The sequence below is a fragment of the Phalacrocorax carbo genome, chromosome 1 (assembly GCF_963921805.1).
Source record: "Phalacrocorax carbo chromosome 1, bPhaCar2.1, whole genome shotgun sequence".
Classification (NCBI taxonomy): domain Eukaryota; kingdom Metazoa; phylum Chordata; class Aves; order Suliformes; family Phalacrocoracidae; genus Phalacrocorax; species Phalacrocorax carbo.
In genome coordinates this window covers 189035265-189054518 of record NC_087513.1, presented here as the reverse complement: position 1 = coordinate 189054518, position 19254 = coordinate 189035265, and the positions used below count along the sequence as shown (strand labels likewise).

The 19254-nt window shown below is 40.9% G+C and overlaps 1 protein-coding gene across 1 annotated transcript in view; it reads right to left on the bottom strand.

Annotated features, from left to right (window-relative positions):
* Window positions 1-545: 545 nt before the first annotated feature.
* FOXO1 (forkhead box O1) overlaps window positions 546-19254 on the bottom strand; it is a 67304-nt gene continuing 48595 nt past the window's right edge. The window contains exons 2-3 of the mRNA XM_064440941.1: window positions 4495-5842; window positions 546-4111 (exon numbers count right to left, since the gene is read on the bottom strand). Coding sequence (XP_064297011.1) covers window positions 4508-5842 — 1335 coding nt within the window. The 3' untranslated portion in view covers window positions 546-4111; window positions 4495-4507. The remainder of the gene's footprint in view (window positions 4112-4494; window positions 5843-19254) is intronic.

The window sequence follows — 19254 nt, the reverse complement described above, 5'->3', positions numbered from 1 at the left end:
TAATTTTCTCTGAACTAGGCTTGCTGAAGCACTGGTAACACGGTCTGATGCTGCCTAATGCAGCTTCCAGTAACAAAGCGTTTCTACACAAAGACCTCTCACGAGTCCTAAGAGTCAGGCATGGATTCTTCTTGCGTTTAGTTTCAAAGACTTGTAAACAAGTTACTTTTAGCACACTATGTTGTGTTAAAACACTGGTAACACAGCCCTCTTAGGTTCCTCTACCTGCTACAGTTCGAATTCCAGAAGCAATGCCAGGAGAGAGAAATTCCTTTATACCAAGTAATGGAAAATCTGTTAACTATTCTGCAGTTAGTGTTTGCTCGTTAATATGGTATCACCTTGCCAGGCAAGACTTGGTACCATGAGGTATTTTTCTGTATAAAATTGCTAATGCCATCAGGATTGTCCAAATGGGATCATCATCATTAAAAAGATTACGCGGTAAGGAAAGTGATTACAACAACGTTTGAGTAGAAGGATTACTAATCACAAGTAGAATCCTGGTACAAATCTCATTCTCCGTATACAAGAAAGGACACAAAACCTTTTAAACATAATTTATATACATTTATGGCTTTATACAACAAACTGTCAGGGATTGTTCTCGTGTGTCTGTAGAAGTACATCAGGCACTTTTTTCTGAAAATATTCACGTATGAATTTTAATTTTGCAACGTGACTAAGTCAGAGCAGTGAAGCGTTGAAGAGCTGTCACACCACTCGCAAGTAGAACTAGCAGTATGTACATGCCAATCTCTCACGATATTGCTGGTTTGTGGAACACCCTCATAAAGGAGGCCAGTTTTAATGCCAAGTAATTTGCTTTTTGTTTGCATCAACCATGCTGCATTTTACATTATGATTACCAAAATAATAATAATAATAATCATGAGAATACCTTATTTAAAATCAGTCATAAATTAAGGATTGTAGCAATTTCATAATGAAAATAGGAATTTCAAATCAGTAAAAAAATAAAAAAGTAATAACATACATCCAGTGGTTTAACAAGTGCAAATTTTATACTGTTTTATAATTGGTCCAATTTTAACTTCTCTTCTTAGGGATGCTCTGTTGACTTAAGCTGATAATAAGCAATATGACTTTTGCTTATAATGTAGGCAAATTGTCAGTTTATCAAAGCAGAGCTTTCCAATTAATGCATCTACTACCTAAACATATATCATATAGCTATATTATGGAAACAATACATCTTTATATTTAAAATATCTGAACAGCTCTATAATACAATAAACTTTTAATAACAGTACAAACCAGAAAAAAGTCAAAAACAAGGCTGCATAGGTAAGATCATCTGCACAATTCACAAACCAATCATTTACAACAATTCTGACAAACTAAGTTACTCCAGAAACTTGGTACTTTTACTAAAAAAAGGATTTATTACTAGAGGTCACATAATGTTTGTTTTCAAGGCAGATAACGTGCCCTTTCACCAGACTTCACAGTATTCCAGAATTACAATTGCAAAATAATATTAGAATGGCACCACAAAAAAAAAAAAAAAAAAAAAGAAAAGAAATTTGACCACACAGTCCAAACCTCTGATTATCTACAACTGCTTTCTCACAAGAATTAAAAGGGGTTTCCTACAGACTGTTGTAATTAAGGAACGGCTACATTTATGTTATTCATAGTTATAAAAGGAAATGAAGAAAATATCTGTATACAGGAAGTTATACAGTAGCAGTAAATAATAAACAAGAGGTATATTGTTAAATGTAGCATATTCAGCTGCAACCCCATGGAATATAGCATTCAGTACTGCTTTCTTTGCATGCAGAGGTGAATTTTATGACTACTTTGGCCTATGCATTCAGTGCCCATTTGGGAGCAAACATTTTTGCACACGCAGCAGAAAGAAGGATCTTCAGAAACCCATATGTGAGCTCTCCGCTTGCTCCACTGCCAGGATTTACCATCAAGTCTCAGACACTACGAAATTGATGGTGAAGATGTTTAGAGATATTTGCCTGTAAAAGCAGGAGGCTTCATTGAGGCTTCAGCACTAAAAACATTTAATTTTGCTCAACAGAAGTTCAAAGACCAATTTCACACTGAGGGAGATCCTCTATCACAGGACAGCTTTACATCAACCTCTGGAACTGCTGACAACTATAATAAGATATCTACAAAAAGTAGGACCAGCTGTAATTAGTAGTGATTTAAGCCCAACAGGGAGCTAAATGCTAGCACATCAATAAATACATTGCAGAGCCTTAGAAAAATCATAACAGGATCATTAAATATATGGCTTGCTACTAAACTTCATTTTCTTGGCACATCCCATTCCTTTCTCCACCACATGCAATCACTACAGGGAACATATGTTTCAATTAGAACATTTTCCAGTTGTGGGCTACATAGACAAAACAAAAATCAGTGAATAATATTTATTTCTCCCCTTCTTCACAACAGCCAGTCCTAGCACAGAAACTGTTCATCCTGTCAGTACACAAAAAAGCTCCAAGGACTTCTATAACACAGGTGAGGCCCATTATCCACAGATCCATGAAAACCGCATTATGTGATTACAAAAAAATCAGAAAACATTTATCCAAGACCCAATCCCAAAAATGCTCAGGTAGCTGTCGCTGTGCATACTCCAACAAGAGCAGGTTTTCCACAGGAACAAGGCCTTTATCATTAATGCTCTCTCCTACCCTAAAGCTTGCGTATTTGTATAACTTTGCCACTTACTTTATCTTTCTTATTTAAAAAAAAAAAAAGAGTAATGTTTTGCCCTGTGGGGTCACAAAAGTTTTAGCCTCCCACTGAAAAGTAGCACTTGTGCCTCTTCAAACATACTGCATTACAACAGGAACACTGACAGACCCTAAAACTAGTGCTAATTAAGACAAATGACAATTTTGTCATTATTTTTTCTAAAATTATGGATTTTCTCCAAAAGGTCCTGCTCTTGAGTGCACAAACATTATGAGACCTCCATGAAATAAATATAAATGTGAAGCATTGTACAAGCATCTAACAATGAATACTTAACACTTTGTGGTAGTCAGAGTTAAAATGATAGTAGAAGCAGATGACACTTCTAAAAATGCATATATAAAACTGATTAAATATTTCCTAAACATAAAGTTGTCTATATTTATACATCACACAAGAAAAAAAAAGGGACAGAAATGTTTTGTATTCAAGATACTTATTAAGCTTTTCCTTTATTAGCACTCCCAAGTGCTAGGGAAATTTATAAAAACATGTACTTAATCCAGTTAAAATACTGTACAAAATGAAGAGGTTGTGAATGCTGCCGATCTCAGATTTATTTTTTTTTAAGTTGCCTATGTAACAAAAGTAGACTTTAATTATAAGAAAAATAGCTTGGAAAGTATTCCAAAAATTATCTTAAGTCCAACAATAAAGTATTAGTCTGACAATGAAATCCAGATATATACTTGCATAAATTTACATGAATACAGGTAACTTATCAATGGCATTTAACCTACTGTTTGCTGTGAATAGTCAGTGAGTTTAGTAGGATCATATTTAACAGGCTATTCTGTTCCCATATGAAATGTGTGGCAATTTTGAGTAAAATAATGCAGTTTATACTGCTGCAAGGCAAGTCCACAGTTATCTCAATTCATAAGAACACAGGTAACATCAATGAAGGTTAAACTTACTTAGGGCATGAGATCATCACAGTATTCTTACAAAAGTTTATAAACTTTTCTTGGACCAAAACAGATAGATAGTCTTAAAAAACAATTCTTCTTCTACAGATCATACTGTACAAAACCGAAAGCACAACATGATGTAAGAGTCTTTGCTGTGATTATATGGTGTAGTGAATTTGGCACTTCAGAGTAATGAAATTTCCAATGGCACAGTTCTTATCTACAGCAGCACATAACCTGCAAACCTTGGGCAAACATCCTGTACAGGAAAATACTCTGTCTGCTGCCAACTCTGACGAAAGGAAGAAAAAAGGAAAAAAAAGACCCCCAAAAAACCCAGTGCATGTGCACAGTTTTGTCAAGAAAATTAAAAAGGAAGGTGAAGGACATCTTTGTACTGCTTTTCTCAGTTCCTGCTGTCAGACAAGTCTGGAGAATTTAACCGTAGCCTAGGAAGAAAAAAAAAAAACAACAAAAAGAACAAATTAACATTCACAACAAAAGGTTACATCTATTAAAATACGCTCAAACTAGATTTAAGATAACTTAAACAGGGGGAAAAAAATCAATAGTTGCTAGTTACCAGCAAATCTTTTGTTTGAAATATCAATGGCAAAACATTAGTGTTCCACATGAAGTAACAGTAGTTGGTACATGGCAATCCTAATGCACCAGTGCAAACTTGATTTACAAACTAATAAAGGACTGGAAAGTGACTGACTGTAATAGAGGCACTTCGCATGCCAGCACAGAAGACCACCCAGATTTTAAGCATTTTGACATCTCTTCCCTTGAGTTGTTTTTCAGATTTATTATAAAAAGCACAGCTTACCTCCTACTACATCCTAGCCTGACACCCAACTGTGTGTGGTTGTCTTTACGCTGTGCTGAAAACTTTGGTTAGGCAATACACTGTCAAAGTTAAAATCTAATGTTTCTCCATCCATAAGGTCATTACGGATAATCGACTCCATGTCACAGTCCAACCGTTCAATTAACATGTCATCTAAGTCACTGGGAAGCTTCTCCTGGTGGAGGGAAACAATTCCCACCCTTCCGTAGCCATTGCAACTGTTAACAGGGGCATATGGGTTCATGGCATTCATCTGCATCGGGTGACTCATAGGCACTTGTAACGAAGTCTTCACTGTCGACAAGCGATTTAGACCTGAAGTATGTGACATGGTGTTCACTGTGTGTGACAAGGCACGACCATTAACTGCAGGTGTTGGCTGGTTATGCCCTTGGTGAGGGCGGGCATTAGGGTTCATCATTTTGTTGTGGGGTGGTTGACTGCCATAAGTTGGCATCACCGAGTTAGCAACCATTAACACGCTTTGGCCCAGCGCCCTGCCACCTGCCTGGGAAACACCAGTGTCTACTGATGCCAAGATATCATTGTGCGGCGGAGAATCGGAAGTCAGTAACTCCTTCAGAAGTCCTGCGGGACAGTTATATTGGCTCATGGATCCATAGCTTGATTTACTGTCTTGAAGAGTCTGCATAGGAATCTGGGGCATGCTAGCTTGAGCATAGGTAAATTTCCTGTAGTCTGGATTTGGTGAACCTATGCTTGTGGTTGAGGACGCGAACGAGTAACCTGGTGTTTGCTGCATCAGGGTAGCAGATGAAGACTGGGTTGACACAGTCATTGACGTATTAGGTGACAAGAGATTAAGGTTATCCAAAAGATTTTCCATGTTCTCAGAATTACTCATCTCTGAAAGGCTGGGTAGAGTAGAAGTCATTTTGGTGGCTGATGATGGGTATACCATGGAGTGCACATCCCCATCTCCAAGATCATCTTGCTCTGGCAAAATAGGAGACAGTCTTCCGCTAATCGTACTAGCATTAGAGCTAGTTCTAGGTCGAAATGTACTCCAGTTATCAAAGTCATCATTACTGTGAGAGCTGGGGCTTGCAGGCCACTTCGAGAACTGTGATCCGGGGCTGTCACCACTTCCCTCTTGACCAGACTGAAGGGATGCTTTTTTCTTGGCAGCTCTGCCTCTGCTTTTGGCAAACTTGCTGTTGTTATCCATGGATGCTGCTCGCCTCCTAGGAGATTTGCCACTCTTTCCTCCTTCAGGATTGAGCATCCACCAGGAACTCTTCCCTGTTCCCTCATTCTGCACTCTGATAAACTTGCTGTGCAGAGACAGATTGTGACGGATTGAATTCTGAAAAACAAAACAAGGTGTAAGAAATGGACAAAACATGCTGCTTTTATGGTGTACTAATATTTGTCTTTGCAAACATACTCCCATTTTGTTAGAAAACATGGGATAATCATGAAATGGGAAAACACGCCAGTCTGGAAACACCTTTTATGAGCACACCACTCAGAACTGGCTGAAACGAGCTTGTGGAGAGTTGCTATGTCGATTTGTCTGTCATGTGGCCTGGTCACATCTGACATTATAACAAGTTAAAATACTGAAGGAACTGTTCTGAAATACAAATTCCTCATAAAGGAGACAAAATGTACCAGAAGACCAAAAGATGACTGAAGATCTCATTATCAGCTTCATCTAACAAGTTGAACCTGATTGCATTTAGGGATTTATATTTTTATTATTTTAAGCAAATTTCAGGAACGCTAGATCCTCTTCTATGGTCCTTATAATGGCATCTCATCAAGCATATCCCTAAACCCTGCAAACATGCCAGCCCAAGTATTGCCACTGAACATTAGTAAGGTTTATATTACTTGTGTTACATGAGAAAATGCATATAGAAAACCAGCTGAGGATTAAGGTCTATTTTTTATAAACAAACTTCACAAGTTGCCTAAGAAATCATAAGGGAGAAAGGAATGCAAACAGCATAGAAAAAAATGCATTTAAAACCTCAATCTTAAAACTATCGTTCTCTTTCAAAACCAACATTTTAGTATGTCAAATTGACTCTTCTAAAACCTGAGGGCACAAGATACGTTGTGCCAAAACTGGCCAGAGGTACTGAAGCTTTTCATTATCTCCTGAGCCATGAGTAATGTTTCATGTTTTGTTCTTAAATCAAAAAAAAAGGAAGAAAAAAAATCCAAAAATCCAAAATCCAAGCCCACAGGTTGACCTGTTAACAAGAGACTACCCTTTGCATAACCAAGCTGTAGATAAACATTTTTTTTCCTCATGTAATTTTCTGCTGAGCACATGTAAAGAACATTATATCAACAGAAAAGCTGTCCTATATTTTGACATAATTGCTAACAAAAGGCCACAAGTTCAGAGAGTGATGATCCAGGCAGCCACAGATGTTGGTAGGAGGGTGGGACAGTAGCACAGTCTACATGGGGACCCATGGTCTGTGCTAGGACTGCAATTCATGCAGAACAAGGAGGAGGGAACCACAAAACAACACATGAAATGGGTAAACCAGAAATTAGACCTCAGTGGCAGAGAAATCAGTGATGCATTAGCTGCCTTCCATTCATAGTCATTTTTAGCAGGTTGTCTAAAGAAGAATTTGTGGAAGCAGAAATGGAAAAGCTGTTTCTAGAAAGCAGTAGTAAGGCTGATCTTGACCAGCAGGCCAGTTATCTCAAAACACTAAATGGCTGCCACACCTATAAAAACACTGTTCTGTCTTTCCTGTTTTCCCACCTTTTTCCTCCTATCTATCTTCTTTTAAGTTTTTAACCTGACTCCCAAGACCTAACACAGCACCAAACCATGAGGATGATGCAGCTCATGGAGCTTTGCATGCCTTGTGAGGCAAACCAGAGGATGAGGGACACAGCCCACTGCTCTGGTCTTTGGCTACTTCTGCTGTATTTCCCAACCCAGAGTGCTGCCTGTGACAGCATCTCCAGAAACATCTTCCTTCACCTTCTCTACTCTACCTGTCCTCCCATGTACATCTGCTTTCTCAAAGATGCACATCTTTCTCCGTTGCCTATACATCCAGCTGACAGAAGAAAAAGAGCAAAGACCATAAGGAGGCATGCCAGGTGAAACCAGTCATTTCATGGGGCGCAGCTCAAATCAGAGACAACAGGCTCAAATACCCTGCAAGGGCCAGGACATGTTGTGGACCATGGAAAGCCAGCCAGCCAACCTGCAGAGCTCAACAGGAATGGTTACACTGGGGTCAAAGAGGAGACCTTCAGCAGATGAGGAAGTGTTACAGTCCCATAACACCTTACAGACAGCAGGGCCCTGAGACTCTTCCCCCCAGCAGTGCAGCTTCACCCCAAACAGGGGCACAAGGTGCTCTTCAACAGCAGAAGATGGCAGAATGTGGCCTCATGGCAGCTTGCTGTCCAACCAGCACAGCAAGGAGTCAAACCATGTGCCTAACCTCAGAGGCCTTTCCAACCTCTCCTTCCCCTCCAAAGAAGCATTTTTAACAAATTATCCTAGTTAAACAAACACCAGCGACAATTTGAGCATTTCCTTATTCAATTTTGAAAGGAAGCCACTCTCGTATTAACTAATTAACGTAGGACTGTATCTTTTCACTCTAGGTAAGCCTGCAATAAAAATCCCATCCTCTTTCTAGCTACAGGGTGTTAGGGAAGGCCTTGAAATTTTATCTTCACCAGATGCAGGTAACACATCGGGAGGGTAAGCTCAAAAATCCATCTTTGGACTTGCCCACGGCCACAAGGGCTGACCGAGAAGCCTTGTGAGGCCAGCCTAGCACAGCCCGTTGTTTCCAGTCGAGGGACACAGCCGAATCCCTGGCTGACACAAATCCAGCTTTAGAAATGTTGCAAGAAAGTTGTTCTGCACGTGGGTTGATTAAAAAACCTCCTGCGCCAGTTCGGGTTTTTTACTGTATTTTGTAAACATACCCAGTTGGCTCAGGCTTACTGTTTACTATCAAAACAGGCATATCAAACACACAAAACATCAGGCAGAGAAAATACCGTGCTAAGGCTCAGTTCCCTCTTTCTCTGCAACAGAAGTGTTAAATATTTAAGAAATCACTGCTACTCCTTAGTCATCAAAAATGCTATAATCTGGTATTATTGTACTGAGGACATCTGAGGTCGCTCTTTGAGTAACAGAGCTGTCTCCTAACTCTGCCAGCAATGAAAAAAAAATTTTCCTAACAGGAAAAGGTTTGCGGCCCAGAGCTTGTTACATAAATTCCTGTTTTTCACGCAGCCAGCAGGACATTAAAGAAGCTATGATTTACTAACTTGGAAAAAGTGTTGAAGAGGTAAATCTTGTGAAAATATGCACTGCTGGTAATGATGTTGTGTCTACAAATCTTTGCCAGACGCAAACATGACCTGATAAAAAAGTATAGCTTCAGCAGTGGATCTTGGCAGCCGGAGGAGCAGAGCGGCTGTCAGCGGCCAGGGCGCTCGGCGGCACCGCTGGCCCCGGCAGGCTGTAAGACGCCTCCAGCCATGGCTTTCAGCAGGACTTCGAAGCAAAGCCTCCCAAAACCTGGCCTGAATGATGCGAGAAGCAAGCGGCCGCAGTTTGAGGCGGGTTTCTACGCAGCGGCGACGCATGCCAAATTGCTCTGAGAGCATCTGCGCTGGAATTTTATCAAAAATTTGTCAGGATGGCAGCAGGGCTGCTGCCACCTGTGGGGTGTTTGCTGGGATTGAGTTTCAGCCTTTGAGATAAAGTGCAGAGAGCCTCTGCTCCTGTTTGGTCTGCAACCAACTTCATGCCATACTTCAGCACGACCAGGAACCGTGGATATGTTTATCTCTACTAGCTGATTTAAGAGCCAAAATATGCAAAACCAGTATCTGGTGAATGCAATGTGATGAGCGCATACCAGCTAATAATACTCGTGAAGCCAAGAAAACGATTCCTTTGAATCTACCCATTTATATCATTCAGGTGCAATTCCAACATCTCCCAAAGTCGAACCACACAGCCCTGCTTGCTGCTCTTCTAAGCAACAAATAAATTCAAACATTTTAAAACAATTAAAGAAACAAATGTCTCAAATATTTAATCCTTGAGTGCAAGTAGCTCTGCTGATATCTAATACTGTATTTAAACCCAAAAGACATTCATGCTAAAACATGCAACTTCAGTTTAACCTGACTTATTGCTGGAAAAAAAAAATCATACTGCTATTACAATTAAAGTTCACAGAATCATAGAATCACAGGTTGGAAGGGACCTCAGGGATCATCTAGTCCAACATTTCTAGGAAGGGCACAGGCTAGACAAGATGGCCCAGCACCCTGTCCAGATGACTCTTGAAGGTGTCCAACGTGGCCGAGTCAACCACTTCCCTGGGGAGATTATTCCAATGGTTGACTGTCCTCAGTGTGAAAAATTTCCCTCTGGTTGAGGGATTTAATTTTTTCAGTAAATTGGTTTTGGTGTTTTACTAAAGAGAAACACAGAAAAACACAGTTGCTTTGTTAAACCTGACATCATAGGCCTGTACTTAACTGAAGAGAGACCATCTTTCCTCCACCCTAGTCCTTGGAGCATGCAAGGGAGAGGGGAGCAGAGCACAGCACCTGCTACAGGGCTCCTGTTTAACCCCACTGCAAACCTCTCCAAGCAGGATCTAACTGTGGATCTGTGAGTATCCAGGCAGCCGCAAGACCCAAAGCTTGTAAAATCACCTATGAGTGCCCACAGTCTCTCACACCCTCGTACACACAGGCACAGACAGTACCCATTCAGCCACAGTTCTGTGATAGCTACCCAAAGGGAGAGCAAGGAATGGACGTAACAGCTGATACATTTTACAAAAACAAGTAGATTTGCTACCAAGGTGGGTATGCTGACGGTATTGCAATAAGGCACACCACAGCACCTCGGAAAAGCAATTCACCAGTAACTAGTAACAAAGGCAGAAGGAGTTGGCCTCTGGAGGCAGATGCAGCCGTAACAAAGTGGGAGGTCATAAGAGGCCATGAGAACAAGTCAGCTTCCATAATACACAGGTCAGGCATTTCTATTAAAATTAACAGTCTAATGACTGCCCACCAATTTTTTATTCAGAAGACATCTCAGCAGTCCACTGCTTCCTACACCTCATCCAAGGGGACAGTCTACACATGTTGCTAGTCAGCTTGCACTACCATCAGCTGAAATGGCTGCAAATATAGAATGGGGCGCAGTATCTGACTGTAGTTCTCAGATTTCTCCAAACAATATCTTAAATGGATTTGGAAGCTGGAGAGAAACTTTCAGGGAATATGGCACTCAAGACTGCTTCTGCCATGACCCTCTAAGACAATCATAATTAAAAAAAAAAAAAAAAAGAAAAAAAAAAAGAGAAGGGGAGGAATGCTTATTTATTTACTTTAACTGATCATTTGAGAATATTACAATAGGAACATGCCTGGCAAGAAAGTCAGGGTTAACAACTGGTAAGAGAGAAGTTCAGAGACCCATCAGCTAACATCATTGCTGTTGAGAGGTGTCTGCCATTATCAGTGGTGGCTAGCACACAAGCCAGCTGTGTTAGCATGCCATGTTACTGACAGCTTACAGCAGAATTCAGAACCAGCAGAGTCCCTCTGTGGAGAAAAAAAAAAACACAAAACAAAGCAAAAGCTTTGCAGCAGAGAAGGGAAGACCCCAGGATTTCCATACGCTGTTACAGAGGACATCAGACCTCTCTCAGTCTGTGTATGGGGACTCTATAGCAGGTCCAGATGCTCAAATCACCCTCCTCTCAGAGCTTCAGTGGCAAACACCACTCTAAAAAGAAGTCACAAAAAGACCTCCTAGGAAAGTATGCAAGGACAGCAAGCTCACCACCACACTTGCTCAGGGTTCCTTCAGCATTAACAGCCAGCCAGCAGCAGCAGCCGCCGCTAACTGTGCTAAGTGGCACCCCATAGCAACTATACAAGGCTAAGCTAGACAATGCCTGGTGAAACAAGCAGGTCTGCTGAGAATAGTTACACTGCCTGCACCCGCTTTTTCTGTGGTTTCCAACCATCCTGCCAAGTTGGCAGGGGCAAAGTGAGGAGGCTAAGGAGGAAAGAGAACATTGACAACTCCAGATGTACCAGAATTTCCTTTGGTACAGCAGTCTGGTGTAATGCAACCCTGTTTGTCTTACCTAATGACTATGCGATACAAGAAGTTCAGATGTAGATACTACACACGGAGCTCAGGTTTGCCTCAGAGCTAGTGTTGGACACCCAAAACCACTTGGTCAATAGATAGCACAATTGTTCATAAAACAACCTTAGCCACATTTCTCTCTCAAAGCGTTCCTGATGCTACAGTGTTCACCAACACAACCGCACATGTGGCTGCAGCATCAGAGGCTTCAAATGCTAATTAAATAGCTATCTTTGCCACCCAATTGCAGCATTCTTTGATTACAGCTCAGAAACCTTCCCTGTTGTCAGATAAGAGCATGGACAGAAAGCATGTCACTTAGCCTCAGGTCAAAGAGTCATATTTAGAAGATGCTGGCGATTTGCCACCTGCAGCTGCATGAAGGTGGAAGGGCAGGATTTCCTCCTAAACAGGTCATGCTTTTTTGGGTCCTTTGTTCTTGGGAGGGGGTGCTTTTGTTTTACTTCATTTTTGTCCTGCGCTATTACATGGTTAAGAAGTGTCAGCTGGAAAAAGTGCAGAAACACGTCAGTCTTACTAGAGGGACCTTGCACTGTTCCTCTATGCTCTGCATTACAGATGGTGGCATAGCAAGAGTCCTTCCCAGACACCACCCATGAAACACCATCTCCAAACATGGACATACTTTCATAGGTGGTTTCCTTTGATAAGATTTCAGCAATGCATCCCTTGTCCCCTGCATTAATGTACAAGAATGGGACAGACTCTATGTTATCACTATATGGTTGCTATACATGTCTCTCCTGCACAGAGCGGGGTGTCCTGTGACCACATGTCAGTGGCATTAATCTAAGTCCTGCATATTCTGCAGTTAGGTCCATGGATTTATACTCTCCTATGTTTCCTTCTCATAGCTGTAGAAGACTAAAAAGCTTTGGACACCAAAGGGGCTTGGCTATCCTCCAGGTTATATCCTGCTGCCACATATGGCACAAGGGACTGGATGGGATTTCGCAACCACTGGAGCTTTCTCTGCTGGAACATGGTATGTAGTAACAGAAAAATATATGCACAGCTCCAGACATTGATATTTAAGGGACTTGGCTGTGCATACTTACGTGTCAGAACTGACAATTCTACTGACATGCATTTGAGTAATTCCCAACTGCTATCCCCAGACACCCTCCTCGTCATTCTAGGCAGACTCCTTTGAAACACTTTTCCCTAATGGCAGTTTGGACATTTCTAATGAGATAACACCTGCCTACTTTAGAAAGAAAGGGCATTTAGAAAGAATGAGCATTTAAAAAAAAATAAAAATTTAAAAGGTAAGGCATAAAATCGGAAGTATACACACACCGGGCAAGCACACTCCTGGATACTGTTCAGATGTGATGACCCCCAATCAAAACTTCTTATGATCACCCTTATGTTTCCTGTACCTCCAAGAGAGAGACAGAGTCACAACCAGGTTAACGATCATCTGTATTGGTGCCAATACTCTGTTTTATACATTTATTTCTATAACCACAATACAGGCATGATATAATATCAACACAGCATACACCAAATATATAAACATTTGCTAGCATTTCAAAGCCGAGGAAACTAAGTGACACTGATTAGGAAAAACAACAGACGAAGATGCATATGAAAATTGTGAGATTTTTAAAAGGGATTTGTCAAATGGAACTTCCTCCTCCTCTGGTAAAGTCATCAGGGAAGCCAAGACAGCCAACAGGTTTGTCTAAAAGCTATTGGTTTCAGGTGTGAAAGAAAGGCAACAAGAAGAAGGCAGCAGAGTGTTACAAAATAAAAAAAAAAGCCATCGGGATAAAACAAAATTTGTGAAGTGTAGAAAATAAGGGAAGAAATAAATATCAGGTGAGCAAGATTCAAAGCTAGCAGGGGTAAGTATATATTTGGTGATCCAGTCAAATCCTAGTACTGCCTTTACAAAACTGATGATGCAAGCTTTCTGTTCCAACAGATGGAAAATAGGTGTAAATGAACAGTTCCATTTTCCACAAATATGGAACATATATATATATGCACATGTACATATAGAGCTTATGATGAAGAAGCATTTCCCAAGTTCACTAGTGACGCAGGAGGCCAACACTGAGGCCTCACTGAAGAGGAACATTTCAAAGTCAGGATGCCCCTATAACTGGGGCCTCTTCTGCTCCCTCTTTAAGCGCTCTCAGACCTCCAGCCTTTGCAAGCAGCCTGTGCTGCAGTTGCGTCAGTAACGCAAAAACAGCAAAGCAGGAGGACATACGTATAACCTGGGTGTCCTGACATCAGTCCCAGGTGCTATCATAGAAAAGCTAATAAAGGATTCAATTAATAAACCATCAGAGGTCAGGGATATAATTAATGTCTTTCAAAACAGTCCCACAGAATATAAGCCATCATGTGTACAAGAAAAATATATCTTTTGTTCATGAAAGGTAAGCGAGCAAACACCTGCACATTTGCCAATGCCACACCGAATGACAGTGCAGCCAAGATTAGCACCATGCACCACTGCTATGTGTGTTCACCAAAAGGATTAAGACCATTAAAATTATCTGTAGTGCAACAGGCCATGAGAAAGGCTGCCGCTATTTGTGACGGGCAGGTAGCTCTCTTACAATTATTCACTGCAAGCTCTAACACAGCAACCAGGAATGCAACTGTAGAGGGGACACAGGCACCACAGCAGTGGTAACGGTTTGAGGCAAAGCATGCAGAGAACAAGCAGGTTGTTGCAAGGAAAACACGAATCACAATTATAAGTTTATTAAAATAAATAAATAAGCTGAGTAATAAAGTAGCAGTTCATCCATACAATGCCAGAATGACTAATAGCTTAAAATTTTATTCTGCGACTATAGTAAAGAGAGACTAAAGGGTGTTTATTTTTTTTCAGCCAGTGGGAATAATTATGATCAGTAGGACAAAAAATGTTAATCACTCGTTTCCTGTTTAACAGACAGCCTGCTTCACCTCTGCCACTCTCCACGGTTACACCCAATTCATCACAAAGACTACAGCACTGTTTATAGAAAGCTTCCCCCTTTTTTTCTTTCTAAAACTAAGCAGCCTTTTATTGACATTTGTCAGCTCTAATGAAGAGGTACAAATGTTATATACACTAAATATATGAATACCAATTAGACCAGCAGATCATCTTAAAAGAAGCACTAGAAACATGTTCTCACCAATACGAAGCAATAAGTGAGAAATAGGCCAAAGTGTCAGTGTAAACCACAGAGGTGAGAAACATCGTAGTCCGAAAACAGGGCTCATTTTCTGCATTGACCTTTGTGGACATGCAGAGAACTTCCAAGAAATTAAAAAAAAAAAAAAGAGAGGGAGAAGATTAAAAATAGATTTGATTACTCCAAAAGCTTTAATAGGGTAAGTGAAACAATTTGAAAGGTCCCTGACTCAGGATTCACATAAGCTTTACATGTTAAAAGCTCTGCATAACCACCAAAGTAGTAATTTTCCATTTTCCTAGGTAAAGGCACAAGCAGACCTAACCCTAAATGTTTGGTTTCAAACGGATGCTTTACCAGGGAGCCACACATCACCTCTTCATTTTCATGGATCAAGACTATTTGCTTTCACAAAATCACTGATGACCTCAATGGTTGGAATGATTGTAAATCCATCAGGTTGTGACAACCAATGGCCTACCCATAACAGTGGAAAATAACTTAAAACTGAAGCTGGTAAAGCAAAGCAGGATGCACTGAAGACATGGGCTATGTCCACGACACCTGCCCCATTCGCGGTGCTGCCCATAGGCTGGCCACGGGCTGGAGAGGCTTGAGGACTTATTTCATCTGCAACAACACCCACTGCCTGGCCATAGACCTCAACTTAGGGACAGAGAGAAGGAGCAGCTGCCAGCTTGCAGCCATGGATCCATGGACGGAGCCACGTGCACCTGCAGCACTTCGCCCGCGACTCCTACAATGCACGAACTCATCTGACAAGGCCAGCAGAGATGCTTGCTTGTTTGCAGGAAAGCCACAAGCCTGTCCTTATTTCTTACCTTGAGAAGCAACATACCAAGGGGGATGTACAGATGCAATAATGTAAAAAATTGGATTGACTGAGTCTTTGTGCAGATTAAGAAAAAAAAAAGTCTACTTATTACACTTGCACCCGCATAGCAGAGGGAGCCTTTTCCTTTAGCAAGCAAAGGAGCCAAATTCTCCAGACATGGGTGTCACTGAATACTAGTTTTTCAGAAACAAAGAGTCAATGAAAGCAGCAAGCTTCCTTTGCAGCAGGGTTAGCTGTGCCCCACAGGAAATCCCTGGCTGAAGGAAACTGCAAGTCTTGTAAAAAGAAGGGCAAAGCCTTCCATTTACAGGCTGAATGATATCTTATGCTACATCTCACTATGCATTTGATCTTTATTTTGACTACAGCAAGTGCAAGGATAGGCTAGCAAAATTTAAGTATAGTCTCCAAAACTACAAAAAGGAAAATAGGACAGTTGAGTGGGTTTTTTGTTTTATCTTCAGAGATTCTTTACTGCATCTAGTGGTAAAAATGCCAAAAGTTTCACATTTGTAAGGGGACTGCGTCAACTTAAAAATAACAACAACTCTCTGGATTTCACCTAATGTTGTAAATATCTGATGTTGCTGTAGTAACCAAGAGAAACTGAGGAAATAAGACAGGGACATTTCTCTTTCCTTTAGTTTCTTTTGTACATGAGTGCAGTCCAGTATATAAAACCACTGTTTTTACTATTTATTTTTCCTTTAGCCAGTTCTCCCTTTACCTCTCACCTATAGAAAGAAAATAAAATATCGTTTTCTTGTTCACAAAATATTAGCAGAAAAAATAGAGCTCTTAAATTTTTGTTAAAACAGTTTAAACAGGATCTGATTTAAGTTCTCTTTACTGCATCATCTACAAACACACAGACAAAGGATATTGCCTTATGCAGGCAATATTTGTTCATTTTTTTCTGTGTTCTTTTTTCCAAAGTTACAAGAAGCAAGTACCAATTCCCAATTACCCCTTTTCTGTACATCCTAAAAAGGCAGCACATATACCAGGTATTGTGTTTCTACTCAGTTTCTTTGAACACAGTTTGCCTTGGTACTTTTTTCCGCCACCACAGAAGCATGCCAGACCATCAGCACACTCTCTTTGAAGAGCTCTTTCCAATTCAAGCTTGCTGCCATAGCCTAGTAGATTTTATATAACATGATTTACTACTACAATGCCCCCAAAAAGCCCTCATCCAAATCTCATTATAGCCTTGAGCTATATTCCGTGTGTGCATTGCCCCTCTCCACTGTCTGGCCAGTTGCAGCCACCCTCTTTCACAAAAGGTATGGTTTATACTTGAAGAGTTTTTAGTTTATTTTCTCACAACAGGGTCTTGGGACTCAGAGGACTCCTGATGGGTGGCTGCACTGTTCATGCCAGCGTCTTCCCCTCAAATGCTGCTTTCCATGACGTTCTCCAGGCTGCAGTTTCAAGAAATGCTGGCGCTCATCAGTGGGTTTTATGACATCTGTTCAGCATTATAAAGCCACAGCCGCTCAATCTTGCAAAACATGTAGCACCAACTCTGAACCAAGTTACCCCCAGACACGCTCACAACTTTTAGTAGGCCTCAGGAGGCAAGTACTATTTCTCAGAGCAAGCTGGGCACACAGAGTAGGGAAATCTAAAGGGTAATTTCTTCCCTCACACCAGTTTTGGAAGCATTCCTATTCCCTCACTACTGTAGGCTGTGCTCTGTACTTAACAGACCCTTACTAAATCAAAGGACTATTTACAATCTACATACTGGCAAGTCCACATTCCCATAGAATGTCATCTGGCAACAGTGAGTTAAACCATCAGCTCTTTATTTACTTGCTTTCCTCCTTCCCAAACAAGAAGAGTAAAAAGGACAAGAGAAAAGCATGTTTTATTGTCAAAAATTGAATTAATAGGGTAGCCCAAGAGCTCTGGCGTATCAGCATTCATCGCAATACCTAAACATCCTTTTTTTCTTAACAAAAACAAAAATATTACAATGAGGACAAAAAAAAGGAAGATAAGCAACACTGTTGTGGCTTGGGACCTTTTATACATGCCACTGGTGCTAGAAAAGTGCAGAACCATGCTGGACACAAACTAAGGCATTTCCTGGAGTGGGATGCTGTTATGCAAAAACAAGCTTTGTTAGGCATTTTGGGTGCTATTTTTTTCTGCCAACTAGGTTTAATTAATCTCCCCTCGTTACTGTTTCTCTCCTTTTGATATATGCAAGGACCAAGGACACTGGCCTCACCACGGCTGCTTGGAGAAGACCTCACTCATTCTCCCATTCCCCTGGACAGAGCCTGACACAAGCAGCCTCCGCATGCACTGGGGACGGCCAGGTGCAACAGAAGGTGTCCCAGGAAGGATGTTGCCATCAGTTCAGAGAAGAAAACACTGTTTTGAAAAGCCTCCCACCCCCCTTCACTAATCTCACAAACTCAAAAAGCTCTTACCAACTGTCAGATTAGGCTCCCTCCTCCTGGAGGTCACAATCTTCGCTTGGTGCAAACCACCATCATTGATCCCATCCTCCTTCAATGAAAAGTGTGTGGGTACCTGAGCAGCCTAAGCCTGCCTGGTTAGTCACTCAGATTTAAGGACTGCAACATCCAGCTTCTCAATCACAAAGGCTGCCATGGGTCTCCCATGCCTCTGCACAAAGGTGGGGACAGCAGAGGAGCTCTCCTCTAGCTTTCCCCAAACATGCACTAAAGCGCTACAGCAAAAGTACAGCCAAGACACTGAGCTAAAATGTCCTAACACAATTCAAAGGGCTGCAACAAGAAAGTCTTAATGCACTCTGCAGGGACTTGCTCAGTATTTGCCTCCTCCTGCCTGCTTTTGCTTCTTTTAAGCACCACAGTTTAGTTTTCCCTCTCACAGATGTTCAGACAACACAGCTCCCTGTACCGCTCTAAAGATGCGCAAGCTCTTTTCTTGAGAGAATTGGCTTCCTAGGTCAGAATGGGGCACTCCTTTCAAAAAAAAAAAAAAATCACAGGACACAAACTTACATCAGATTAAAAATAGCAGGAATGTTAGCAGTAGGAGCTGTCATTTGCAATAGCTATCAAGAGACAGGAAGTTATTTATTCTGTGGATCACATAAGGGCTTCTTTAAAAACAAGGATGAAACAGAAAAAGCAAGCATGTTTACTGAGGCTTGTTTTCCAATATTATTAAGCCATGTTTGGTTATAAAGTTTTATAATAATTGGTCATGGATACACCTATGGGTTTATGTCCACAGATTCGTTAAACTGCGGGCAAACTCCAGCAGACACTGCAGCCCTTGCTGCTCTTGTTTAATTTTTGGATTATATTCAATTTTGAAGATAGTACAGGGAATGTTTCCACATTTTCATTTTGTTTTAAAAAGAAATTAAAGTGTTCCCCCAGAAAGTCAGGTGTTTTCAAGTATTTTGTTTGTTGATTATTCATGTAGTCATAAATTACACAGAGTATTTGGCAGGCCATGCCTTTCTCTGTTAAAACAAATGTTTTTACTTTTTCAGTTATTGTTTAGATCCTGGTCATAACATGCTTCAGGTTGTTTTGAACAGC